The sequence below is a fragment of the Zeus faber genome (assembly GCF_960531495.2).
Source record: "Zeus faber genome assembly, chromosome: 15".
NCBI classification, from domain to species: Eukaryota; Metazoa; Chordata; class Actinopteri; order Zeiformes; family Zeidae; genus Zeus; species Zeus faber.
Window position 1 is genome coordinate 19296584 of NC_137194.1, and position 27856 is coordinate 19324439.

General features: G+C 43.0%; 2 protein-coding genes across 2 annotated transcripts; one reads left to right on the forward strand and one right to left on the reverse strand.

The window, feature by feature from the left end:
* Positions 1–1812: 1812 nt before the first annotated feature.
* On the forward strand, positions 1813–24344 carry bltp3a (bridge-like lipid transfer protein family member 3A; the record flags this gene model as incomplete). Its single annotated transcript, XM_080015951.1, has 21 exons — positions 1813–1856; positions 5921–6083; positions 7077–7115; positions 7368–7459; positions 7606–7795; positions 8728–8868; positions 10057–10227; positions 10518–10698; positions 10841–10927; positions 12345–12500; positions 12987–13132; positions 14041–14182; positions 14424–14617; positions 15649–16910; positions 17035–17219; positions 17345–17490; positions 17587–17737; positions 17956–18209; positions 18304–18412; positions 18837–18946; positions 21680–24344. 21 exons carry the CDS (start codon positions 1813–1815, stop codon positions 21797–21799), a joined length of 4083 nt encoding a protein of 1360 aa, XP_079872077.1. The 3' UTR covers positions 21800–24344.
* Positions 24345–24358: 14 nt separating this feature from the next.
* Positions 24359–27744, reverse strand: taf11 (TAF11 RNA polymerase II, TATA box binding protein (TBP)-associated factor). Its single transcript, XM_080015952.1, has 6 exons — positions 27644–27744; positions 26855–27051; positions 25649–25773; positions 25471–25558; positions 25292–25388; positions 24359–25185 (listed from the first exon to the last, which is right to left on the reverse strand). The coding sequence occupies exons 2-6, from the start codon at positions 27014–27016 to the stop codon at positions 25055–25057; spliced, it is 603 nt and encodes a 200-aa protein (XP_079872078.1). The 5' UTR covers positions 27017–27051; positions 27644–27744; the 3' UTR covers positions 24359–25054.
* Between the last annotated feature and the right edge of the window lie 112 nt (positions 27745–27856).

Here is a 27856-nt window from a genome sequence, read left to right on the forward strand (position 1 = left end):
TCTTAAAACTTGGAACGAGCTTCCCGTCACATAGCACACGATGCAGCGTGTGAGTATTGCCGTACTGACCATGTTTGGCTCTACATACGCATGTGAGCAGTCTTTCTCGCATCGGAGAAACATTAAGAGCGACCTGCGCTCACGTTGAACTGATGGAAGCCTCAACGCAGCATGAAGCTTAACCTCACTACGTATGAACCAGACTGCAAGGCCATCAGCAAAACCATGCAGCACCACAAGTCGAAGTTAGCTACAGTATAACAACAATATTATTAAGAAGAATAAAGAGAAATGTATTATATCTATATAGCGCTTTTTTAAGTACTCAGATGTGTTATACCTTAAAAATGTATGCCTTACTTAAAAAATGTACATTAAGTTGCATTCAATTTTATTAAATATTATATGGCTCACAAGGAAATGCATTGAGACATATTTCGCTTTTATGGCTCTCCCAGCCAAAAAGGTTCCCGACCCCTGCTGTAGACAGATAGACAGACAGAATGACAGGCAGATATATATATATATATATATATATATATATATAGATAGATAGATAGATAGATAGATAGATAGATAGATAGATAGATAGATAGATATGTTTCATTCTGGTTTGGTTTATGACTTGGATAAATTCATGCTGCTACAGACAGATAGGTAGACAGACAGACAGACAGACAGATATATAGATAGATAGATGGATGGACAGACAGATAGATACTGTCGACAGATAGACAGACAGGCAGATAGATAGATAGATAGATAGATAGATAGATAGATAGATAGATAGATAGATAGACAGATAGACAGATTGATAGAATATAAATTATCAAGTAGTGTTGGATTCTGATAGACAGATAGATACTGTAGACAGGCAGATAGATAGACAGATAGACAGATAGATAGATACTGTAGACAGACAGACAGGCAGGTAGATAGATAGATAGATAGATAGATAGATAGATAGATAGATAGATAGATAGATAGATAGACTGATAGACAGATAGATAGATAGAATATAAATCGTCAAGTAGTGTTGGATTCTGATAGATAGATAGATAGATAGATAGATAGATAGATAGATAGATAGATAGATAGATAGATAGATAGACAGATAGACAGATACTGTAGACAGACAGACAGGCAGGTAGATAGATACTGTAGACAGACAGACAGGCAGATAGATAGATAGATAGATAGACAGACAGACAGAGAGGCAGATAGATAGATAGATAGATAGATAGATAGATAGATAGATAGATAGACAGACAGACAGACAGACAGACAGGCAGACAGACAGACAGACAGACAGACAGACAGACAGAGAGACAGGCAGACAGGTAGATAGATAGATAGAATATAAATCGTCAAGTAGTGTTGGATTCATTTTTCGATCTTTCACAACAATGGAGAGTTTGCTGAAGGATTTGGTTTCTAAATTTAGACTTGCAGCACGCAAGCGCGCGCGCCCGCACACACACTCACTCACACTCACTCACACACACACACACACACACACACACTCCCACACTCACACACACACACACACACACACACACACACACACACACACACACGGGGTTTTTCCTCGACCAGCTGGCAGATGGCGCCATCCTGCCGCTGTTGTTGCCGGGCGTCCGTCCTGTCCGAGGCTGGAGCGCCGAGCACGGAGGCTGGTGCGCGGCTCTGCTCAGCCCGTGTCACCAAGATGCGACCGGCAGCGCTGTGTCCGGTCCGGGAGATCCCATTAAGATAGTAAATGCATGTTTCGTCGAAGGGATATTCACGGTATCGCCGCCAACACGAGCAGAGATGGCGGGGCTCATCAAGAAGCAAATTCTCAAACATTTGTCCAGGTGAGTGTCAGCCTTGGCTAGGGGTAGCTAGCTAGCCGCGCGGCGGGGGCTCGCTGTTTATTCTCTGACACGTTGATCTTTAACGTTTTGACAGCAACTTTATTATTCTGTGTTTTATACTTGGACTACATACGCGACGATAACGCTGTGGGGATGTGTTCGCACACGGGGTTATGGACCGTGACCGTGAAAAATCCGAGAATTTGGACTTTTACATACTGTTATGTTGAGGGGTTTTTATGTGTACCAAGTCACATTCAGGAAAAATGGGCCTGGAAATCCGTCAGTTTATTTTAAAAGTGTGAGCTTCTTGTCCACTTTATATCACACTGGTCTAATTGTTTTCCTTATAATTAGTGATATTATGAATTGTCGACATAAATATTTTGTTTATTCTTATTAAATGTATTCTGTATGGCCTCTTTTTCTATTTTGTGGTTCATTGGAGGTTTATTGTACATTGCAAATTTCTATCTCGTTTTTATTCTCATGTCTTAACTCATATTGTTTATTGTTTTTTTTTTATAAGTGCTAGTATCTACTAAGAACCTATTCAGTTCTTCAACGGCTGACTGGAAGTTGCATGGCTGCATTGGCCCAAACCCAATGCTAATCAACCTGTATGGGATGGTTGACATTTTTTGTGTTTAAGAAAATTAGTTAAAAATGTGAGTCACCAACTTTTTTGCCAAGTTTTGAAGTGACCTAATCTTTAAAAGCCTCTTATAATTTCCGGCTGACAAGGTCAACTAGATGTAGAATAAGGCCTAGGCTGCAGTAGCATTGGTGCTGGCTGCCAATTTAGGCAAAAATGTGTTTGTTTGGGGTCAAGCCCTGATGTTATTGTTGGGGTGAACAAACTCTCGAATTTATAAGTCTAAAACTATCTGGAACACCGACTTCGGCAGAAGCTACGAACACAGTTGAGGTGTCAATTAAACCACTATGTCACAAGGGTCTTGTGGTTTAAATTTCATCCAAATCGATCCACATATGGAGCAGATATTAATAAAAGACCTTGCAACTTTGACCCAAAACTGTCAGCAGTCTTCGTTAGCTGACGCGTCACTATTCGTAAACAAAAGGAACGGGATGAGATTTACAGTAAGGCGCTTTATGAAGTCATCATACTACTTTTACTATAAATGTACAGATTCCAATTGAGAATGTCCAGTTGAACCGTGTCCATCGTGCGGGGTAGACTTGGTCACTCTGTAGTGGTTCGAGCTTTATGACGTCATCATACCATTTACTATAAATGGTTTACATTTCCATGTGGCGGTCAACATAAACTCGGAAAATTGTGCAGCGTTTCAGGGAATCCGGGAAACTGTATATACAGTATATTCTTTCACTGTATTGTACAGTGAACATAGCTTCACAGCCTTATTAACTATGAGGGAAATAACCAGCTTGCTCTCCCATACATTACCAGTCAAACTGGTATGGTTACTATGAGATAACGTTTCTTGTTGAATCAGTGTTAGATTGTTTCTCGTTGAGATATATATTCTATTTTCTTGAATGAATAAGTAGCTAGCTGTCTTACTGACACATGGATGAGTTGGATGTGACACATTCCTGTTGTGATAGCTGCTTACTGTAATATTTAATCAGCAAAGAGGTTCAAGTGTTCGCGGATCATTTTGGGAGTGAGCCAGGTGTTGCTAGTCTTTACAAAATAACATCTGAAAAGACCACTTCCGCATATGATCCACCATAGTATTGCTTGTAATTTTCAGCCTTATAGGTTATGTTTACCGCAGCTTTCTCTCCACACTTAATTTGACCTCCTTTCAGTCTTATCCCAGTGGAGATATTATGCAGAAGTTCATTGCTCAATAGAGAAGGCCCTGGTTGGTGAAAGTGGTCTTTGTCTCATTTTCAGGCCTGTAAAGAACATAATACAAGGCATAATCTTTTGCCCTGTTTTCAATAGATGGTTACTCAGTGGACAATTGCATATGTAGGACGGTATGTATGTGACAAATAATCTCTTGAACTTGAACTTCAACCTGGTGTTTGCATTCACAGATTTGTTCATAACTGAGAAATAGCCTGTGTGTGTGTGTATGTATGTCTGAAAGTCATCCAAGTGTTTTAAGGCTTTCGTTCATTTTACTTATTTTCTCAGAGCGAATGTTGACTAAATCAAATGAGAACATTTATCCAATTTATCCAATTTATCCCTGCCTCTAGCAAAGATGGTTATGAGACTAAATGCCTCGTAGGCCGAAACCTACGAGGCATTTTAAAATTAAAATGATATATAATTACATAGTGTTGTCTAAATTCTGGCATCAGATTTTTTGGGTTGAGCTGGTTTTGGTATTAACCCAAAACTGTGCAAAAAGCCAACATTGTACAATAGATCCCATTTACTGCCTCTGATAAGCTTTGGAATTTTGTCATTCCTTAAACCATGCTAATCTTCACAGTTCTTCTAACTTCACAATTCGTTTTGCAGCTTATTGTAAGTCATTGGTGTAGGCTTGTAAAACCAAATATCCTGATCCTATATTTTTTTCTTTGTGAAGGAGTCATATCGACATGCAAACGGCTGCTCAAACCAGTCCAAGCTGTTTTCCACCATGCGACAATGGTGTATCTGCTCCACATCTTAATATTGTAATGATAAATTATCTTACAGAGTCTGGTAAACAGTCTTATTATGAATTGGTGATGTGGAACCTAATAGCACCGGCTCTGTCTATTGTAAAAGATCTGCTTCAATATTGTGACAACAAGTTGGTCATTATGATTGAAGCTTAGTGAGATGGTTGTGTTGAATCATTTAATTGGGAATCGGGCTTATCATATGCACCGGCTACACGCCAGAACTAATAACATGAAATATCTGGAATTAAGGGCCGCTGACCTGGACCACTTCAGAGTTTGCTTTGTTTTGTGTCATAAGCAGCTTTTCAAACTCAAGCTATTTTGTTTTATGTTGCTACTAATCTATAAACACAATGTCTAATACCACTTTTTATTATCAAATCCAAATCGGTTGTTCCCCGGTACCAATCCAATTCCATTACCAGACTTAAATGGTTAGTTTAGGGTCATGAGAACTCAACAACAAACATTGAATCAATCAACTTTGGCTCTTGGTGTCAGATTTGGGGTTATTGTCCGATATGGATACCTGGAATAGGATCTGTACTGATATCGGTATAGAGCTACCCCTAAACAATGGGAATTATAAACAGTTGATTAAATAATTTTCCCAGCCACTATTCATGCTGCATTTTAATTAAAAATGAATACTAGGTTTGCTCTCTATTTTAGTGTCTTCCACTCTTCCTATGATGTCATATGTTGTTAACGTAGATATTTGTAGCTGCAATATGTCACGCCAGACTGAGACGGCTGAAAATCTCGCCGGAAGCTTTTCCCAGCCTCCTAGGACGACTTATCCAGTCAATGCAGCGCTAACACCATCTCACCCTGGTCTCCAGAGAGCCCGCTGTGTAGTTTTCTACAGAAATCGGAACCGTTGTGCGCAACAGTTTTCCCATCATTTTAGTTTGTGTTTTTGTCAATATTAACCCCACTTTATGAAAATAACTGTACTCCAGATCGCGTTTAATCCCCTTTCATCCCCTATGTTTCATGATTAGCCACCAGCAGGCGATAGCCAAACCAAGGTTCGCTTTTGTTTTAGAACAAGGCCTGTCTGCTTTTTTATGACTTCACTGTGCTTGCATTGTCTTAATTACATCCGCTATCACCAATGGAAAAAACCCTGCGTCTTTTAAACAAAATTTTAATCTTCTAATGCTTTTGTCATATTCTACAATTTAATCTCAAAAGTAGTGTTAGATGAAAAAAAAAAAGTATTTTTTTAACTGCCCAGACTGCCTGTGCAGAATATTAATGATTGAAAATGACTTTCTAAAACATTTAAATTGGGCATCGCCCTGCCGAGTATGCCTCAAATGTTCTACAATATCACCTGACAACGACGCTTGTATGTAACAACTTAAACCAGTTAAAGAGATGTTTGTTGGGCTGTTTGTTTGTTTTTCCATTGATTTTCTCCTTCATCGTTCCTTCCCCAGGTTCACCAAGAATCTTTCCCCAGACAAGATCAACCTGAGCACCCTGAAGGGGGAGGGCCAGCTGTCCAACCTGGAGCTGGATGAGGAGGTTTTGCAGAACATGCTGGACCTGCCTACCTGGCTGGCTGTCACTCGGGTTTACTGCAACAAAGCTGCCATCAGGGTAAAGCATACACTAGTCAAACAAGTTTTCAGGACTGTATTGGGCGAGGCTTTCCCTCTTATATACAGATACATAAAGGAATGCATGTTGTTTACCTTTTCACATTTTTATATTTCAGACTGAGGGGAAAAAAAGAGCAATCTGCCTGTTGTAGGGTTTATCATTTTTTCTTCTCAAATTTGAGTTGGTTGAGACATTGCTGGAAGTACCAGAGCCAGTAAGAGCCGTATAGGAAATGAGCTGTGATGGGTTCTAGCTGGACTCATCATGAGGCAGTTTCCCCTCTCCCGAGCAACTGCTGGCTCTAGATAACACAACATGATGCAGAGAGACACAGGGAGCTGGTCGTTCATTTTACCCCAGATGGTTCTGTTGCTGTTCTATCTCAAAGATAATCATGTTTGAAACAAAACATGGTGGCAAGACAAATCAAATCTGACTGCGTCGCCCACTTATTAGTTTTAAAATAGTGAGTTGTGTCCTATATTTGGAACAGCATTAGCTGCACAAAGGCAGTTCAGTTATAGATATTGGCCTACATCTGATAAGGGCACTATCAAGTGCATGTCCTTGTGCCAAAATGGTAATATAATATATTATTTTTCTTTAACTGTCAGTGTACAATATCAATAGTGTATAGTAACAGTGCCAAATACAATTAACAGCATTTGGGTTGTTACCATCAAATTATAGGACTGATACTGGCAAAAATAAGTACTTATTTTACCCCCGTTTCCATCTCTGTTTTGTCTAATTTCCAACTGCAATTGGTCCAAATAATGTTTCATTGTTGATCCGGTTCTTTATTTATAGTATATTCCCTGCTTACACACACTTAGAAATAGCCGTGTCATTGTTGCAGCCATTGGAGTTTAGAAGTTGCACGTGAGCTCAATGCTTACTGTGCTGTACACACAGTGAATGATAATCCGGTAAAATGCGGTGAAGCGAGCGGTGCTTGACTTTAGCTCTCCCCTGCTCCCTCATCTCCAGATACAATGGACAAAGTTGAAGACGAGCCCCATCTGCCTGGTAGGAATGCTGACTCCTGTTGTTTATTTTTCCATAGCTCTTTATAAATATCTGCAGTGTTCCGTTGCTGCTCTCTATTTATGCCGGAGTTGCTGGTCTTTGGCATTGCCTTGTCAATGTGTCAATATTGCTTTATTGTTGTCATACCTTTTTATAACTCTCTACTAATAAGGCTACTCTCTACTCTCTACTATTAAGGTTAGGCTTCATTCATGTTAAATTGGGGGCTGATATTTACTCTCTTGTGTACAGTTCCTAGATAAGGTCGAGGTGGAGATGAGGACATGTGAAGAGCCACGCCCACCAAATGGACCCTCTCCTATTGCCATAACAGCCGGCCAGAGGTAAACAATTTGTCTTGGAAAGTATTGATTTCCATTTAGCACATATAAGTAATTAGTCAGGATGGGACAGAATATAAAAACACTGCCTATCCATGGGAATATTTTCGGGTCCTTTGTCAAAACTGTCAAAACACTGTTTATTTCAGTGAGTATGGCTTTGCTGAGAAAGTGGTGGAGGGCATGTCCGTAGTCATCAACTCCATCACCATCAAGGTGCAGGCCCGGGCCTTCCATGCGTCCTTCGAACTCTGGCAGCTACAGGGAAACAGCCTCAATCCCAAATGGCAGCGCAGCGACCTCCGCTACACCCGCATCACCGACCCAAAGAGAGGAGAGGTAGGGAGCAGCACTTTCACTGTCACCCGCTGTCCAGTGTTGCTGCTGCCATGGAGACGATGTCTGTTTTTCAGCCCTACGAGAAATAATTTCATTAAGCCAATTGTTTTTGTCATAATTGGTTGAGGAGACTTCATGATCAGATAGATGTCCACCTTCTCCAAATGACATTTAGTAATCCACTTACACTATATGGAAAGTTTGGAGATTACTGCTAAGGCCGATTTATGGTCGCACGTCAAAGCGCCGCCGGTGCAAAGCAGGAGCTACATCCGGTTTGCATAGGACGTAGAGAGCACCGCCGCAGTGCCATAAGCGCTGTGATTGGCCCGCTTCCTTTGGGCCCTGTACGTATTTCCACCACCTAATCTCCTCCGTATTCGACTTGGTAGAGAGATTACAAAATTAAACTGTTTTTATTTTTTATTTTTATTTGATCACACAAACAGTTCTATTAAAAATGCAATGATTGAGAACTCATGGTGGGAAATGTTGGAAAACGTGGGGTTGGGCATTGTTGGTCAGAACGTTAATTATTGCACATCCGTCTGGAACGAGCCGGTCCTTTGTTTATATTTTTATAAATATTTTGTGCATGTGGCTCAAAAACTTGGATGAGTAGAACAGCAGAATTTGGGTAGAACAATCAAATGTACATATTAGTAATAAGGTGTACAATAATAGTAAAAGAGGGCAGCGCTGCCAGCAGGCTTCTCACCAGAAGAGAAGACTGCGCCTGCAGTCAGCGTGGCAGAACTATGAATAGCTCACCACCGGCGGAGACGCCGCAGAGGGAATACCGGCGTAGTTAACGCTGAACCATGTCTCCACCTTTACTTGGGCCATCTGCTTGTCGTTAAAAAATATCTTATCGTTTCCACATGAAGTAGATGCAACATACAAGTCTGTCTGTGCGTGATTGTTTCCCTCAGGTGTTGACGTTCAAGGAAATCAACTGGCAGAGTCTCCGAATCGAGGCTGACGCCATAGAGAGTGAGGACCAGGATTTGGGCAGCACCCCGCTACGCCTCATCACCAACCAGGGACGCATCCGCATCGCGCTCAAACGCAGGGTGAGTCTTAATTGCAGCTTCTGCCATGCACTGTGAAATCTGGTTCTTGTATAGAGGCTAGAGAGAGATTAAACATCTTATCCACGGTTTTGGGCGTGTACTCTACAGCCTTCCTCAGGGAGAGGTTGCAGCTTTTTTGGGACAGTACTCCATGCTAGGGATAGTTGGTAGTCCCCCTCATCCCAGTTTACTGTCCATCTGTACTGTTTTGGGCTCTTGATGGGCCTCCTTCATCCATTTCCCGCATCGGTTGCATCTCCTACAGAAGACTGTCGATCGCATGACAAAAATGGTATTTAACTCTCTGTAGTCTACACACAAGAAGAAGAACAACTTATTGTAATAAAATAGAATACAAGTTGACCCTGGTTTAAGTTCCGATCATTCGTATGTTAACAAGGGTGTTTTAAAATTGAGAAATGAATCCCACATCACAAAAAAACTGAGGCTATATTCGGGATGGGAGAGAATATCAAAACAAAAAAGGCGTATGTGCTTTGAAGGGATCACTGTTATGTTGTTAGTGCACAGATCCATACACAGATCTAAAACTGAAAAGTGGTGTATATAGGTACTTCCCTGTGAAACATATAGCTGTGATATTTCCTGTTTCTTTTCATTATACGCCAACACTGGTTAGCTTCTGGATATTTTTTCAACATCAGATAATTCAAAGGACACATTTTTTTTCAGTGTGAAAATGAATGTTGAAAAGGGTATATGTGCAACAAAAGTTGACTTAACATTATGATAGAAGTGAAGGTATTGCAAGAGAGTAATCAGCAGCTAAACTGGTTGTTGTGTTATTTTGTTACGAAATGTGACGTGTAACGCTGTTGATGAAATGCCAGCAGAACGCTGCATCTCTCCTGCAACAAACATAATTACAGCCACAAAAACTGACCTCTTGCAATCTCTGGAAAGCATAATGCCATCCTAGTGATGTTGAAGAAAAGGGAGTAAAGGAAGCTAGTCAGGCATCACAAAGTTACACATTCTTTACAAATACAAAGAAGCTGCATATATAATAGCAGAGGTGCAAAAACATTTAAACTATGTTGTATCATATTTTGATTGCCATGTTGTAAACCCTGTATTAGTAATAAGACTTCCCTTAAAAGTGCTCATTCATGCTGATGAATAAAAATCGAAATCAGTCGATGAAACCTTTCCCTTGTCTGCATGCAGGTAAAGGACTGCAACGTGCTGGCGTCCAAGCTGCTCTTCATCCTTGACGACCTGCTGTGGGTTCTGACCGACTCCCAGCTCAAAGCCATCATCCATTACGCCAAATCTCTGAGCGAGGCCATGGAAAAGTCTGCACGGCAGAGAAAAAGCATGACGGCCGAGTCCCTCCAGGTCCTACTCCCTTCTCACATTTCCTGAATTTTAATGTAGTTTACACTATAGACTTGACAAAAAAAAACCAAAAACGTTCTGTTACGTTATTTTATCAACATTTAGGCCCTTAAACGGTTGTTTTCATGGAAGGTGGCTCTTTTTTTAACAGTGTCATGTGTTGTTATGCAGATGAGCCCCCCCCCCTCCGGGATCCATCTATATTTATCTATATACAAATATATTTATTTATTTATATTTATGGATTCCATTATTTATTTATTTATTTATTTATTTATACCTCTTAATAGACTGCACCACCGTCCCCTGGGATCCACACCCTGTGGACAGAGCCCCCACCCTCTACCAGCGTTGCGCCCAACAACCTCAGTCAGTATTTTGAGCTCTACGACGTCAAGGAGTCATCATATCACACCTATATATCCCGCCTGGATCTGCACATATGCAACGACAGCTCATCTATGGATCCAGGTCATTTTTTTATGTGTCTTTTTTATTTTTTTTTTAATTGTATTGGCAAGGTCATTTACCACCGGTCAACATTTAGGCCCTTAAACGGTTGTATTCATGGAAGGTGCCTCTTTTTTTAACAGTGTCATGTGTTGTTATGCAGATGAGCCCCCCCCTCCGGGATCCCAAGGTGCTATGCAGCTGACTTTTAGGAAGCTGGGTTTCGACTACTACCCCGTCCACAGGCCTGGTGAGTCTAATGAATGGGCCTTTCAGCCTCGTTGCTTGTAATGTAGCTGCTGTGCACCCCCAGGGCTCTCCAGTGCTTCCACTGGAACCACAGCATTGACTCAGGAAGCACTGGCTATAAGTAGGATTACTATTCAAGCAGACTAATAGCTTGGGAGTATGTGCCCACTGCCATTATTCTCAGTGGAATTTCTCGGATGTGTAATGCTTCCAAAGTTCACTATCCCCTCAGATTTGTAAGGGAGATGATGCTTTGAGCAACTTTCTGTGCAATATCAACTGTCGCAATGAGAAAACAGTAGTAGTAGTTGTCTGAATGCTGATGCGTCATTGGCCAATGTCTTTAACAATTAGTAGTTGTCCTTTGTTTGAAGCTGCCGAGGCCATTAGATTGTCTGTTTTGGGTGAATGACACTACAATTCCCAAAACTCCATTTGAAACTACAATGTTTTCTTTTTTTTTTCTTTTTTGTCAACATCTGTGTTTACCCATCTTAAGATGCTCACTTTCTTTTCTCCAAAGTTTGTCTTCTTCTGTTTGATTGAATTGTTGTTTTGTTCTTGGTCATTTAAGATGTTGGGGATATTTTTTCATCTAAAGCCACTTTTCCACCGCATGATACCGGCTGAACTCGACTTGACTGTAGTCGCCTTTTTTTTGGTTTTCCGTTGGGAGAATGTTGTGCATAGTACCTGGTACTCTTTTTTGGTATCACCTCCGTCAAGGTTCCTCCATTGTTCCTGTGTGTGTTGCGTTGAAGATAACGTCACTGCAGTTTCCTGCGGTGTTGCTCTGACGACCAGCTACATTGAGGGGGTACTATCTGCAGTGGATAACTAAGTACCTGGTACCAAAAGCGAGTAGTGTAGCGATGAGTCGGTACCATGTAATAAAAAACACATCATTAGGGTGCTGCTGAATGTTCCTCCATATCGACAGTTTACTGACCACAACAAGCTATGCTGCTTAATATAATTCACTGTGGCTGCCTTTCACTTCTTGCATGTGCCTGATCTTTGCATTCCTACCTGGAGAGGCGGGCCCCGCCACCAACAATAGAAACAGAATGTAGAAGATCGCATTCATAACACGTTGAATGGCCGTTTCTTATAAAGTGCCAGCTAAAAAAGTGTTGTTTTATTTCTTTCCAAAATACTGTTACAGATTTCAACTTTAATGTTAGCCATCAAAATTCCCTAAAAGGTCATCTGGGGTCAGCCTTAAGATTATAATTACTGTGGGTACAAGTTCTAACAGCATTGTTTATATTGCAGATAATGCTGAAAAAATTGATGGATGAAAAATGGACATGCATCACACAAAATGTCATTAAAGCACCTTTTAATGGGACATATATGATGTGAGAGGAAAGACCACAAACCCGATCAATTGATATGAAGTTTCCTTAATGATGCAGCCGGTGGGTGTCGCCACTGGGAGCGCCACAGTGGAGCCATGGAGGCTCAGGCCCAGTGGGCTGGAAAGCTTCTCCATGAGTTCCAGAGGAGAATGGAGGTGTTCCCTTGTCCCTACTCTGAGATACCCGCTCCAGCCAAGGACTCCCCCGCTCAGGGTGTGTCTGCACGACACCATCACAGCTTTCAGCCATATTTACTTACACTTATTTACTTTTCACCTGTAGCTGGTATCCACATGTTTATAGATACAAATTGCACACAGATATTTTATTCAAGATGAAAGACATTTCAGAAAGTTACATTTCTAAACAAACGCGACACCTAGGATGTCCTATCCACATGCCAACGTACTATAGCATTTATTTCACCTATATACTGTATAATTCACACAATGATGTATTATATATGATAGTATTATCCTAAATCCATCCAACCCTATTTGAGAGTATCCTTACATTATCTTCACACAATGAAGTTGACTCTGTGTATTTGTGCATCTAAAACTATTATAATTGAAAAGTACAAATGAATTAAATTTTTTTTATAAATGGTAGATAATGATAAAGCAATGTGCATACCCCAGGCATGTTGTATTGCTTAAAACATCCTCACCATTCCTTTGTCTCATATACATGTCTTAGATGGACACTCGAGTCCCAAATCCAGCCCCTTGGACAGTAGGCAGACACCAGGAAGGAACCCCGCCACGGCTCCTCCAGGTACGCCGCTGAAGAGGCTGAGGTCGAGCTGCGTGGTGATAAGGATGGACGATCTGGACATCCACCAGGTAAACTTCCACACCTCACTGAACAGCCATATTCTAAATTTGCCTCCACATGACATGAATAAAGCCTGGCGTTTCAAGAAAAATGGGGTGCCGGCCAAGCATTGAATGTGTTGTCCTTGTTGGATGAAATGTATCCCATTTATGCTTGTCGTGGCTCATTAACACAGTTATGGTTTCATTATTTTTGTTGGTCATTATTCTTAATAACTAGTTCAACATTTTAAGAAATTTGTACATAAGAGTTGAATTGGAAGCGCTTTGAAAGGACAACATGAACTGGGTCAAAGTTCAGTTGATTGAGTGGTCCTCCACATCAGGGGTCATGCGTATACCAGAACAGAATTCAACATTCTCTCTCTGTGGGAAATGAACGGCTCAACGCTGCTATGTAAGCGGCTATTCATACTAGAAACCGTGTCACGAGAAAGACATTCAGGTTAATGATAACTGTGTTTGTTGTGTTGAGATGAATAATGTTATGATTGTTCAACCTGTTCTGTGCTGAATGCAGTTGTAGTATTCTGTCTTTGTTGATCAGTTGTACCTGTACTGCCATAGCAAGACTGGAACGATCCTTTTTACCCCGCATGCTATAGTGCCGTTCAGGCATGACTTAAAAAAAACAAAAAAAAAACAACAACCCTCGCTGTTTTGGAGTTCTACTATTTCTCTCTGCTTTATGATGAGTATGCAAATTTGTAAAGGCTTCCTTCCCTTTTTGTAGAAGAGAAACACAGGTGGCTTTTCACTTTCATCTCTTGAAAGAAAGCACCTCATGCTCAAATTGTTTCAAAACCCATTGAGTGTTTAAGTTTGCTTGATTGAACTTGTCATTTACTGAATGAAAGTGTGCAACATCCAATGTTGAATAACGTTGGCTGTTATTGTTCTAACCTGCTCACATGCAGGTCTCTACGGGCGGGCGCCACACTAAGAAGACGCAGTCCTTATTGTCTTGTAACCGAAAAGCTCTTCGCTTGCCAGACAATGTGCCGGCAATCCACCTACAATTTACTGAATATTACTTTCCTGACAACCCAGGCTTATTAGGTATGAACTACCGTTTATTTATATCACATGCATTTCAGTTCCCTACATTGCTTCCGAACTGACACTCGGGCCCTTTTTGATATCGGTGGACGGAGCTGTCTTTTTTATATTGAAAAAGGCATCGTGAGAGGCTTGAATGTCAAACGGGGTCACTGGAGATCTGCATGTCGATCCAGTATTTCACTCATTTAACTTCCTAAACGCAATGATCTTTCAGTGCCTTTCTGTTCCCTCCTTCCAGTTCCCACCTCCAACCTGTACGCCCAGATGAACAGTCTCCAGCTGTGTGTGGATCCGGTCAGCATGCTGTGGATTAATCTGTTCTCCAGGAGTTTGCTGCAGACCTTGGATCAGGTCAAAGCCTTCTACCACTTGCAAGACAGCAGCAAGGTGGACGAGCACGTGGATATCCGCATGGACGCCACACAGCTCAAGGTGACATTGGCAGAACTGTTTTGAACATGTTAAAGGGATACTCCATTAAAAAAAAGATCATGCTTCAAAAATACATATGATTCAAGCTGCAAAACACGAGTATCCCTTTAAAATTGTATCATATGTATACGCATATAAGCACTCACCAGCGTTTCCGTTATCCAGTAAATGCCGGTTTTTGACCGGGAAAATCTGTTGAACTCCGACATATTACAATCTCTCCGGTCATAATGTCCGGTAAAAATAATTCCTTCTAAGCACAATTTGAATAAGTGCTGGGCGATAAAACGATAAGGATGATTATCGCCATTTTTTTTTTTTCCCTCGATGTCAAAATAAAATAGACTCAATCATTTTGATAAAAAAGTTCCCCAGATCTGTTCTTTTCCACGCTCGGCAAGTTGCAACGGAAAGCCAATCCGTTTGGACGATCCAAAGCTGACCTTTCACCTCTGACCAATCACGTTTGTCGATATAGAAATAAGCCCCGACCCCCGACCTGACCGTGGACAGGTTGCGCTTGTAAACACAGTACACACGGAGCGGAGACAGAGCCACAGCTCTTAAGGAGAAACAGAAAGCTGGTGTGTCACATCCATAGTTTGGTGTTTTTTTTGAATATTTAAGTTCCGACCCAAAGCAGATGGTAAATATTCATTTTGTAAAATGATTATTTTATTATTAATATAATATAATAACATTTTGAATATTCAATAAAAATACTATACATCTACATGCCTTGATGATGTCATTCTGTATATATTATCAATTGTTTTTATGCTCAATAAACCCAGATAATATTTGACTGAAATCTCTCTTATTTGTCCGGGAAATTGAAATCACCCAGGACACATTGACCGGCACTATTTTTTTTGCTAATGGAAACTCTGACACTCACATATTTGTGATATCTGACATACTTGATTTTGGAAAGTAGGTTTGATGCTTTTGACTATTATATGAACTGATACTACACATTTAGTGTCAAATCTTTACTTTATTTGTAAAAATGTTATTTTTCCTTTTCATAGTTAATCATTCCCCTGGATTCCTCCATCCTGGACCACCCAGAGCGCCCCCATTCCCTCAGCGTAACGATCCCCCAGCTTGCTCTCAGCAACACCCGACACTGCCCCCACGGCACCAGAGCCGATCTGTGCAGCACCCTGGGCAGCTTCTCCACTCGCCTTTTCTTTCAACCCACCACCCACCGTTCCTTCCCCAGAGACCGGAACGTCTTCCACCCCCTACCATCCACCTTACTGCGGCACTCCCAGGAGGTGGAGCCACCACTGCTGTCCGACAGGAAGCGGCTTCGTTCTCAGGACGTCTGGTCTCTCAGTCTGTCTCGTGTCACCCTGGGCTTCGACGGAGCTCGGCACTGTCCCAAAGGCAGAACGCAGCCGTTCGTGGAGCCATTCGCCATGTCCATGTGGATGTGTCAGCCCTCTGCTTCTAACGGTGACCGTGCCTCCTCCCCTGTTAGTCCCTGCAAAGCCCAGCAACCCTGCACGGAGAACGGGGAGCACCCCTGCGCCGGCTCCGACACACAGGGGGCAGCTCCCCTGGCCTCTTTCCACTTCCTCGCCCAAACGATCACGCCGGTGAAAATGTGGCTCAACCACTACCAGTACGTGGCTTTGCTGAGAATGAAGGACGCCATGGCGCGCCTGGGAGCCGAGCTGGGCCGGGACACGCGCGGTGTGAAGCAGGCCCGGGGACTGAACCTCAAACCCCTCACCATGTGTCTCTCCCTACTTGTGGACTCGGTGGAACTCGGACTTCTGCTGCCGCCCGCCGCATCCGAACTGGAGGAGGAGGTCGCCCACACACCGGAAACTGACAGCCCCAGCATGACGGACTCAGACATCTCCCCCACGCACCGCTCCGGCGACCCGGGCGCATTGGAAGACAGCGGGATAGGAAACGGCATCGCCTCCGCGGCCGTGGGCTCGTCCGATGCCGGGTTCGAGCAGGATGAGCAGGAAGGGACAGTGGAGGAGGCCTACGAGGCCGTGGAGGAGGGGGAGGACATCATGCCGCTGGAGGGCACCTCTGCCGTCTCACCCCCACTCTCTCCCCCCGGACGGCCCACCGGCATGTCCCGCGACCCGTCCAACTTCAGCCTGGAGGGCGAGCTGTCCAGCGCCATCAGCGCCACCAAGGACGTGACCAAAGATGCCATCAGTGCCTCTCTGGATCTGACCAAAGGGGCATTCTCTATCACCAAGGATGCCTTCAGCATGCTGAGCCGCGGCTCCGGGATGAGCAAGCTCTTCTCTGCGCAGGCAAAGTAAGTTGCCAAGTTGCCTGCTGGCAACAGAATGGTTTGTTGGTCTGTGAAGCCCCCGCTGTGCACCACATGCTTCCACTGTCTGTTGCTGAGCACCCTTTGCCCTCTGCGTATGTGTTTGCAGGGAACAGGTCCAACGGTCGGCGGAGTCGTCCCCCTCCCTGCCCGCCAGCCTGCGCCTCCAGTCCATGAAGCAGTCACCATCCCAGCATTCCTTTGACAGCGCCATCTTGGACGGTAGCCTGCCTGATGAGAATCTCTCGGTCGATAGCGACACCAGTGAGAATTTTGTCATCCTCATGGACTCAGGTGCTTTAAACTGTATCTCTTTCAAAGATGTTGCATTTATATAAACATGCCGCATACATGAGATTAAATACATATCTTGAAGGTACTGTATGTGTTTAAGACCAGTTTCCCAATGTGACCCCCAGAGATGGGTATGGAGTCCGCGCCTCCAAACAGCAGTCCCGCCTTCGCTGCAAACCGTGACAGCCCAGCCCCCGGGATGGAGGGGGGGTCGTCCGCTGAGCTCAGCAGCTCCCTCTCCCAGAGCATTGAGGACATGACCCAGGACATGGTGTGTTGTAAACACGTCATGCCAAATTACAAGAATAGGATATTTCGATCAATGTATTTTATTTTTTGTAAATATTTACTAATTTACTGTTTGCAGTCCTCAGTGCTGCTGCTGGTCCTGAGTGGAATCGCCTGTGTGACGGAGCTGAAGGGAGAAGAGCAGCTGGTTGCCCTGGAGGCTCTGAACCTCAACCCTGTCCAACTGGGCAACGTCAAGGTGTCAGACCTGCTGACCGGTCTCACACAAGGTGGGAAACCTAGTCTCACTTGCCCCTTTTTTTTCTACCATAGTAAAAGTTATCAGTAAATTAGCTAAATTATATCATTTTAGATGTTGGGATAATTTAACTATTATGTCACAATCATCCCCGAATGAACATTGGACAACTGGCAATTATTCTTTGCACAAAATGTTTGCGTCAAAGGCAGTTGTAAGCTAAGACACTTTCTCTCTCTCTCTCTCCAGCTCCAGGTCGAGTGGCGCAGGGCCTTGAGAGGTCGTCAAAAAGCAGCTCTCCAGTCGTGTGCATGCGAGCGGAAACGGGCCGTCACGCTTCCCTGGACGAGTCTGTCAGCCACCTGGAGGTGGGGGTGCAGGACTGCCACACAGAGCTGCTGGCCTCCACCATGGCCAACCTGGGGCCTTTCCTGGAAGACGAGCTCAGCGCCGACGGGCAGCCCATGAGAATCCACCTGAGCAACATCACCGTCACTCTCAAGGTAGAACGGCGGGCGAGAACGAGGGCTGGATCATGCTGACTGACGGAAAGAGCCTCCCCGTGGTTTTACTGTTTAAAATGTCCCCTGTTTGAAGGACGACGGCCCCAGGATCTACCCCACAGCCCCTCAGCCTGTCCCCGCTACCTTCGTCGTCGAAGGTGTTCTGCTGGAGCGCGCTGACGACGGAGTCTTCAGAGTCAAAGGTGAGAGAGAGGGAGAGAGGGAGGGAGCGAGGGAGAGAGAGATTCAAACATTCAAATACATAACATTACAAGTCTCAGAATTCCAATTTAACATGCAGCGTTTGTTTGTTTTTCTCGGTGACACAACATGAGTTGTGGTGATACTTTTTGTTATGTTTTTGGTGAATGTTCATCCATATTGACAGTTTCCATCCACAACTGGCTACACTGCTTTATCAAATTCGCCGCAGCTGCCATTCACTTCTTGCGCGTCCCTGATCTTTGCGTACTCGTTAGGAAAGGCGGACCCCACCACCAAAAATGGAAGCCGCCTATAGAGAAGCACATACTGGCTGTTTCTTAAAACAGGGCCAGCTAAATAAAGTATAAAATATGGGATTTTTTTGACACAATATTCTTACTGATTGCCACTTGAAATGGGTAGGTGATGTTCCAGGAGGTGACTGTCAAGGCCCTGGAGCTCCAGTGCGCATTGCTGCGTCCCGCCTGGAAAACCCAAACTGCCTGAGTTCGACTTCCAAGCAGCATAGAGAGGTAGGAGGAGCCCCGCGGCCGACACACACACTCCCCACATGACACGCTGGATCTGCACGGACCACACAACAAAAGAAAGGACGTCTGTCTCCATCATCGGTTTCACACAAGCGTAACAGTCGTGAGATGTGGTGGCTGTCAAGCTCTAAATCAGGATAACACTCAAAGCCAAACGCTATCTAAGCTTCCAGGCAAACATTTTTCAGGGCTGTCAAAGTGAAGCCATGCGGTCAATTTAAAAAATAAATTACATTAATCGCATTGATCTCACTGAACACCCGTCCTGACAATGTCGGGTTCTAGTTTCGGCCAAACCAATGTGCGTGCCGGCGAATTAAGCCCGAGCTCAGGTCACAAAACAATCCTTGAATGTGCGACGGATTTTACTGTGGAGTCCTTTGGAAATACGATTCCTGGAAGTTGTGAATTTTAATTGGCATTAAACCGAGCATTTCTGTGATTAATCACATGAGAAACCTACACTGTTAGGTTTCTCATGTGATTAACCACTAATAAGAAAATGAAATGCTTGAAAGCCCAAATATTTGTAATTTCTAAACCCAGTACTGTGATTACCCTCGTATATCTTTCTATAGAGTGACCTACTGACCTATAGACATTAGACATTTAATTTTATAATTAATAGGGAAGACGGCTAAGAGTCTGAAAGAAGAGGGGACGGCAGAATCCTCTACTTTAGAGCTAAAACGTTTATTTGATTAATAGATTAGTTGCCAACTATTACATTAATCATCAACTATTTTGATAATCGATTAATCATTTGAGTCATTTTTTAAAAAGGAAATTCCCAAATGTTCTGATTTTAGCTTCTTAAAATATTTCTTTTCTGGTTGTAGTCCTGTATGACAGTAATCTAAATATCTTTGGATTGTGGACAAAAGAAGACATTTGAGGAAAACTTGGGCTTTGGGAAGCAGTGATAGACATTTTTCAGCATTTTATGGACAGAACAACTAATCGATTAATCAAGAAAACAATAGACAGATTCGTCTTAAATGACAATAATCATAGTCGCAGTGCTACTCTACCATGCATTCATAAAGTTTTCAGATCCCTTCACCTTGTCCACATTTTGTTATGTTACAGCCTTCTCATTAATCTACACATAGGTTTTTAGAATTTTTAACATTTATAAACAAAAAAAACCCCACAATTAAATATCACATTTATGCAAGTCTTTAGACCCTTTACTCAGTACTTTTACTTTTTCTTGACGCACCTTTGCGATGTGACGACTGCCTTGAATCTTCTTGGGAATGATGCCACCACCTTGGCACACCTGTATTTGGGCAGATCCTCCCCAGCTCTGTCAGGTTGGACGGGCCGCGTCGGGGCACAGACGTTTTCGGGTCTGTCCAGTGATGTTCAACAGGTTCAAGTCCAGTCTCTGGCTGGGCTACTCCAGGACTTTCACAGACCTGTCCCGAAGCCACTCCTTTGTTTTCTTGGTGTTTTTAGGGTTGTTGTCCTGTTGGAAGCTGAACCTTTGTTCAGTGTGAGGTCCTGAGCAGGTTTTCATCAAGGATCTCTGTACTTTGCTGCCGCAGAAAAAAAAAACCCATCCCCACAGCAGGATGCTGTCACCGCCGTGTCTCACCGTAGGGATGGTAATGGAAAGGTGATGAGCGGCGCCTGGTTTCCTCCAAACGTGCCGCTTGGCATCCGGGCCAAAGAGTTCAGTGTTGGTTTCATCAGACCAGAGGATCTGGTTTCTTGTGGTCGGAGAGGCCTTTACGTGCAAACTCCAAGCCGGTTGCCAGGTTCCTTTTACTGAGGAGCGGCTTCTGTCCACTCTACCATAGAGGCTTGATTGGTGGAGTGCTGCACTCCCATCTCCACAAAAAACACTCTGGATCTCTGTCTTCGTCCCCGGTTGCTCAGTTTTGCCGTGCGGACCAGATCTAGGCAGTGGTTCCAAACTTCTTCCATTTAAGAATGATGGGAGGCCGCAGGGTTCTTGGGGACCTTCAACGCTGCTGAATGTTTTTATATCCTTCTCCAGACGTGTGCCTTGACACAATCCTGTCTCGAAGGTCCACTGACAATTATTTTGACCTCATGGACTCCGGTTTTTACTCTGACACGCACGGTCAACTGTGGGACCTTATACAGGCAGGTGTGGGTGCCTTTACCAAATCATGTCCAATCAATTGAATTTACCGCAGATGTTTCTCCAGTCAAGCTGTAGAAACATCTCAAGGACGATCAATAGAAACATGATGCACCGGTGCTCAATGGTGAGTGTCAATGGTGAGTGTGCCGAAAACTTCTGTAAATATCATATTTCAGTTTTTTTAATAAATTTGCTAAAATTTAAAAAAAAAACTTGTTTCTGCTTGGTCATTGTGGGGCATTTTGACTAGATTGATGAGGCAAAAATTAATTTAACGTATTTTAGAAAAGACCATAACATAACAAAATGTGGAAAAAGGGAAGGGAACTGAAAACTTTCCGAATGTTGTAGGAATTGTGTTGGTTTAAATAAAACTTTATTAGTTATGTCCCTATTGGTCCCTACTGCTCTTGAGACAGAAAGTAGATAAAACGGTTGTTCAATGGGCTCATTTCCCACATGCGCCATCGACAATGTGGGAAATGAGTCCAAAACCAAACCCAGGACAATCTTACGTGAAGTGACTTGACGTAAGATTGTCCTGAGTTTGGTTTTGGACGTAACCCTGTGACTAACCCTGTGAATAACCCTGTGCGCAGCAGAGTCCCGGTGTGGAGTCCCAGCTGTCAGACGCCAAAGCAGCACTGGCGCGGGCCCTGGACGAAAGAGAGCGCCTCCTGCTGGAAGTCCGGAAGTACAACCCCGCCTTCACCCTCTGAGCCGTGCACGCGGTCTGTCTATCCTCCAACGGGACGGATCGTGAACCAGCAAGACTTCCTCTGAGCAAGCGCGGAAGTAGAAGTGGTGACTCCAGCTAGTTTAATCCTAATGCTCCCGGAAGCGCAAGGGAGGCTCTGTTAAAAACAAACGGGAAAAAAAAAAACAACACAAAAAAAGAAAAAACCTGATGCAGTAGCGTTACGGTACGTTAGCGGTGCCGCCGTGTGTAAAGCCTTTATTTCCTGCTGTGATAGTTAAAACGTATGGTCAGAGTTCTCAGCCGTCTTAGTTATAACCGTGTAGTTTGTTCCCGTGGCGTCCGTCATCACCAGAGCATGCAAAGAGTCGGTTTCCCTCCAGATTTGACTGCGTTGTAGAGGCGTGTCCAATGGAGGACGCGCGCCAAAAATGCACCCAGACGCCAGAGTCGACACTTGGGCCGCACTACCACCGCTACCACGCACCATTTGTTTACAAAGAAACCAAAATCATCTCCATGACAGAGTAGGCCCATAGCTGTGACCTGTGGTACACTGGTTAATTTTATTCAGTCAGTGGACGATAATTTACTTTATCTATAAATTAACTTTATTATTAGATGCCGTCAGTGCTGCTATTGTCAATTGTTGTTTTTTTTCAACATGTAGTGTACGATGGAAAGAGGTGTGAACAAAGCAATGCACTTTGCTTATTTAAAAAAAAAAAACCTAACTGATCTACTGTAAAATAGGTGCCGCTGATAACACTCAGTTTCCACTTGTGTGATTGTGTCATCACTGCCGCGCTCTCACAGCAACTTCTTACAGTTGTCAGAGTGTAGCTTACATTTGTATTATGTGATTTATTATTATTATTATTATTATTATTATCACTTTTTTTTTTCTTTGATTTGAGCAGCCACTGAAGGACTGACTGTGGAGGATTGGTTGCTCAGTTGGTAACACAATATTGAAACCATGTTGGTGTTAAAAACCCCACAGTCTCACCAGCCTCACCGCTGCTTCACTGCGCTCCTTGATGCCTTTTTTTTTTATTTTATTTAATTTAATTTTTTTTTTTTTTTTGGATTTCACCTCCCCACGTTCGATTATGTTTGCAAGACATTTTGAACGCCTTCGTTTTGGACGTGGATTTGGTACTTTGGCCGTTGAATCGTATCCACAGGCTTTGTATTATCACCTCATCCTGTTAGATTTCCAAGGCACGCACTGCCCCTGTGCCTTGTGCGTTCAAGCCATATCCATCAGAAGATGAAAACGAGATCAAAACCTCCATCACTATCTACCATGTGTTCTATAAGTGTTACAGTAAGATAAGTGTTTCACTCTAAAAGTGTTTTTGTTTGTTTTCTAATGCCAGTGGCCAGTGGATTCTTTAAATCTTTTACGAATGGTTTCAGAAAATGGGACTAGTTAAGTTATATTCTTTGGGGGGTTGTTTTGGGGAAAAAAAATCAAGCTCTGCTCCTTGTTTTTTTTTTTGTCATTGTTATTGTTTTATAACAATCTCGAAACACCTTTTACAAAAGGTACTTTTTTTTTGTTAACTAGGTCAATGTCATGAGGCAGTGTTCTCTACCGGGTACTAGTCAAAACCTGATTTTAATTTTGGAGATTAATGTAATGGGTGCACACACAACCTTCCAGTTTGCACTCAGCGTATGGGTGCTCATAGGCGCCCCGCTGTGGCCTGGATCTGCCACAGCAGCCCACCCATTAGTAGCGTTTACTTAAGTTGCCTTGCAAGGGATGAATGACATGTTTGCATTTTAACACTGGAATGTAAAAGGTTTAAGCAATATAAAAAAACATTGAGTTTTACCTAAAGCCTGAGAAAGAGAAGCAGTTTATCGTAACATGTCTCATCATGAGATCCTTAAGACAACTCAGAATGAAGGGCATTCATTGTTATTGTTTATATTTTGCATGGTCTTATTACACAATGATGCCATGCTACCCGGTATTACGTTTTAAATGTCCCTTTTTGAAACCAAGTGTTCACTGGGCCGCGCGCAGATTCCCCTGCATGAGACTGCTGTTCCCCGCTCGTGTTACACTTCCTTACGACTCCAGCGTATGCAGGAGCTGCCACAACAACACAAGCCTGACCCAGCAGGCTGTGAAAATGAATTGAAAAGGAAAAACGGGCGATAAGGTGAGAGCAGCAGTGACTGCAGGGGTTGCGCCTCGTTCTCTCACTGTTCATAAGACATGAAATTAGCAAAATGTTGTGATTGGTGATGCATGTTTTGAACTGATTGTGTTGTGCTTTCATGCCTTGTGGATTCTTTGCACTTATGTGGAACATCTACTGGAAATTGCACTAATGTTGAAGTGAAACACCGCAAATTTTTTCCAAATGAGTTGATGTGAAATCCACGCTCCTGAAAAGACCCGTCAGTATTTTTTTTTTTCGTCAGAAGTCTTTACATTGAGTTTTCTATTATGACTAAATTACACCGTATAGGAATTTGGTTCTGTGAACCAAAGCAGTTAGTGGGAAATATTTGAAAACAATGAAAATAAAATTGCTAAATACAAATTATATTGTGAACTTTATTTCAGTTTGTAAGTTGTTTTATGATCAGTCAAAACACAATTAAGGACCACGACTGACTGGCAACAAAAGTCATCTAATTCTACACATTGCAGAAGGTAAATCCATTGTAAACTTAACACTAACAATGTTATGACATTTCGGTGGTTTACACCAATTACAAGTGCAGTTGCAGTGTTATAGAGCTACAACTTGACCAACCTTTGATTGTTTTGTTCCAAAAATGTTACTGTAAGTATTTTATGCTGAATCTTAACAGTATTAAGCAAATTATATTTCGACTAAATACTTTTGATGAAGCTCCTTCTGTGGATAAAATGTCTCAGTGCCAAAAACAGAACAAAAACAAAAGCATTTCAAATATAAGCCTAAATTCACAAACCATAAAATACATCAACCTTTTATATGAAACAAAATCATTCCTGATTTGTGTGACAAACAGGATGAAAACATGATACATTAGAAAACAAGACAAATTATTAAGAAAGCAACAAGTTGAATTGAAAAGTCAGAGCTTTATCCAAGCTGCCTCTGCTTGGAATTCATTTCTCTGTCCGTGCAGAATCCACGACTGCTCCAAGGTTCGGTGAGATAGTAGGAACAGCATGTGCAGCAGGTTTCCACCTTCAGCGGCTTTGCAGCCTCACGTGTCCCCAGGATTTGGTGAAGGCGATGTGTTCGTCAACACATGAGACGAGTCAGTGGAAGACAATTTTCTTGTACTTTGTGTTGGGAATCTGTTCCCTGCTCTTCAACCTCCTCACGGCCTCCCTCATGTGCTTGGGCTGGAGAGGGGGCGTGTCTCCCCACTTCTCACAAACATCCAGCGCTGGGAGGGCAGGAAAAATGAGCCACGTCAATCGATTATTTGAGTTTGTATTTTACAAGGAGATCCGGTGTAAATAGGGAAGACCTCCAAAGAAATAACCGCTAACCTTCTTCAACAATTTCCCCGGCAAAGACCTTGGAAATTCCCGACATGGCGATGACCACATTCTGAGACACCGATGATCCGGTTATGGACTGGATCAACTGGAAGGAAGCAGATTGTGACCCCTAGACTGACATTATTTAAAGAAAAGCTTGTGAAACCGATTCGTCATGGGAACCTTACCCTCTTAATTGCGGCCTTCGGAAAGGCGGATCGCCTGTACATCTCGTAGCGATTCAGTTGCTCTTCAGAGAAAGACGACACCAAAACCCTGTGGAGAGACCGATCAGCCTCCAGCGGGTCCCTTTATGCGTGGAATTAAGTTATGGATTTAATGAAGGAGGAAGAAACTCAAGCTCACTGCATCTTCTGTATTTCATCCTCATCGACTTTGTGGCGCTTCTCCTTTTTCTTTTCTGGTTCTACTTTCAGTCTTTTGCTGTTAGGCTGACCTGACGTTCCTTCCTCTTCATCATTTCCTGTCCCCTTTGGAAAAAAATAATAAATAAATAGATGATTTATTTTTTGTAAAATTACTAAGTAACATCGAGGAACATTGTTTGTACAGTTGGGAACCAGACATGATTTAAAATCAAGTTTCAAGACCCTTACATTTTTCATTGCTACACTATTGTAAATTGTAACACACACAAGGTGACGTAGGCTTGCCTGTAGTAAACTGAATTTACAACCTGTACTACCTGATTGAAAGTGTTGAAAATATTTAAGGAGGACTTGTGCTCCTTTTCACTAAATTACACCATATAGAAATTTGGTTCTGTGGCTCACCAAGTTTATATATGGTCTCTAAGGTCCCCAAAACAGAGCACAAGTTCAAAGTTCTGTGAACCAATGACGTTTGAGCTTTACTCCGGATTCCGTTGTATTTCTCTGCGAACTTTCCCTGATTTGAACTTATTCGTACACTAAAATCTATTTCTGAACAAATTTGAGGCAAGAAATAACCAATCCAGTTGCTGAATCTTCACTCATATTAGATCTACCAGGCCTTTATTTAAAAGTTTGCTCCCGGTTTCACCGCCGGGCAGAGCTTGGATTACCGCGGGGCTTTTTGTTTCATTCGATTACGGAACTAGAGAAAATAAAGATAAATACATCTACGGTTGCCTGAAGAAACGCAGAGCGGATCGCAAGCAGGAGCCTACAGTGCAGTCCACCTAACATGGACATGCACACACAGAGATACACAGAATTATTTTTTTTAAATACTTACATTTCCCTCGTCTGCAGTTCTGTCACAGACAGCTGGTTTTAATTCCTTTCAAAAGATTTGTGCTGGTCTCTGCAGCCAACAACAGAGCACTTCCCATGTCTGGCTCTCAGCTTCGATGCTGCGCTACAGCCATGGGCGGAGTTACTCAGATGGAGGGCGGTTCTTATTCGAATGTGTCTCAATGCTGCATCGCACTGAGACAAAAAGCCGCTCGTTTTAGGGCGTGTTTTTCGGAGAGAGGCGGCTCACAAAAACTGACTGGGTTGTCTTATTTCACTGTTTGCGTCACAGGTCCCCTTTAATAAGAGCACAATCTTTTTCAAAGCAACTTACATTTGTCTCCAAATTGGGCTTTTCGTCTGCGGAGGTTTCTTTTGATTCATCGCTCGCATTCACAGTTACTGGGGCGTCGTCTTCTGTTTTAACCCGCTCAAGGTCCACCGAGGACGTCGTCTCAGGAGCGCTGACACTTTTTATCCTCGCAGGGTCTGCCATTCTCGCTCAATGTCGCTGCGTCTCTGCTTCCAGTGCTGCGAATGACACATATTTCGAGGACAATTTTGTCGTCTTAAATCGACACAGACATGAGGAATGGGTGATATTTGGGCATTTATTCAAACAAAACTCAGTAAGGAAGGGAACCTGTATGGAGAGGGCTGAGTGACGTCCACAAATCACGTATCTAATTTGGATATGGAATACCTTAATATATATGCGTGTGCTTTCATAGGACATTCACACAATAAATATCTGACAAACAATTAGTGATGTGGATATTGCAACCAAACAGAGGCTTTATTCGAACATCTGGAACAGTGAAAAGAAAGCGGCCTTTCTTTCCTATAATCCAGCCTTAAAGTCAACATTTGACTATATCGCGATAGCAATTCGGCTGGTTTGCTAAACTTTATTATGTGAATGAATTGCAGCATAAATAAGCTTATTTTGATGTCTCAACATGCATGTGCATGGCTTGGCTGGTCAGCAAGGGTCATGTAAACAGTCATGTTTGTACCCACAGCCGTGGCTAATGCTAATAGCTACGCCGTGAAATAGCCCGTTCAGCAACTACATCCATGAAATGCTGGTTCGCCTAAAACCCGTGTCGAGCGCGTTACATACCTATGATGTCGTTTCTTTTTCCCCCCTCAAACTAAAACGAACAATTCTTGGCTGTGGCGCTCACCCTGCAACGCTACCAACGGCGCCGAGCTACGCTAACTGTAGCGGGAGCGTCGGTGCGCGGCGCTTCCGGTTTTGTACAAACTTTATTGTTCGCGGTTGTGCAACAGATTGTTTATTTGTCGCGATGCAAGACTCAAGACTCAAGACTCA

Bases quoted from the DNA above. Each gene is read 5' to 3' on its own strand.
- taf11 (XM_080015952.1), bottom strand. From the start codon at position 27,016: ATGGCAGACCCTGCGAGGATAAAAAGTGTCAGCGCTCCTGAGACGACG. The intron at 25,774-26,854 runs GTAAGTTGCTTT...TTTTTTCCAAAG, and splicing joins AGCCCAATTTGGAGACAAAT to GGGACAGGAAATGATGAAGA. The intron at 25,559-25,648 runs GTGAGCTTGAGT...GTCTCTCCACAG, and splicing joins GATGAAATACAGAAGATGCA to GGTTTTGGTGTCGTCTTTCT.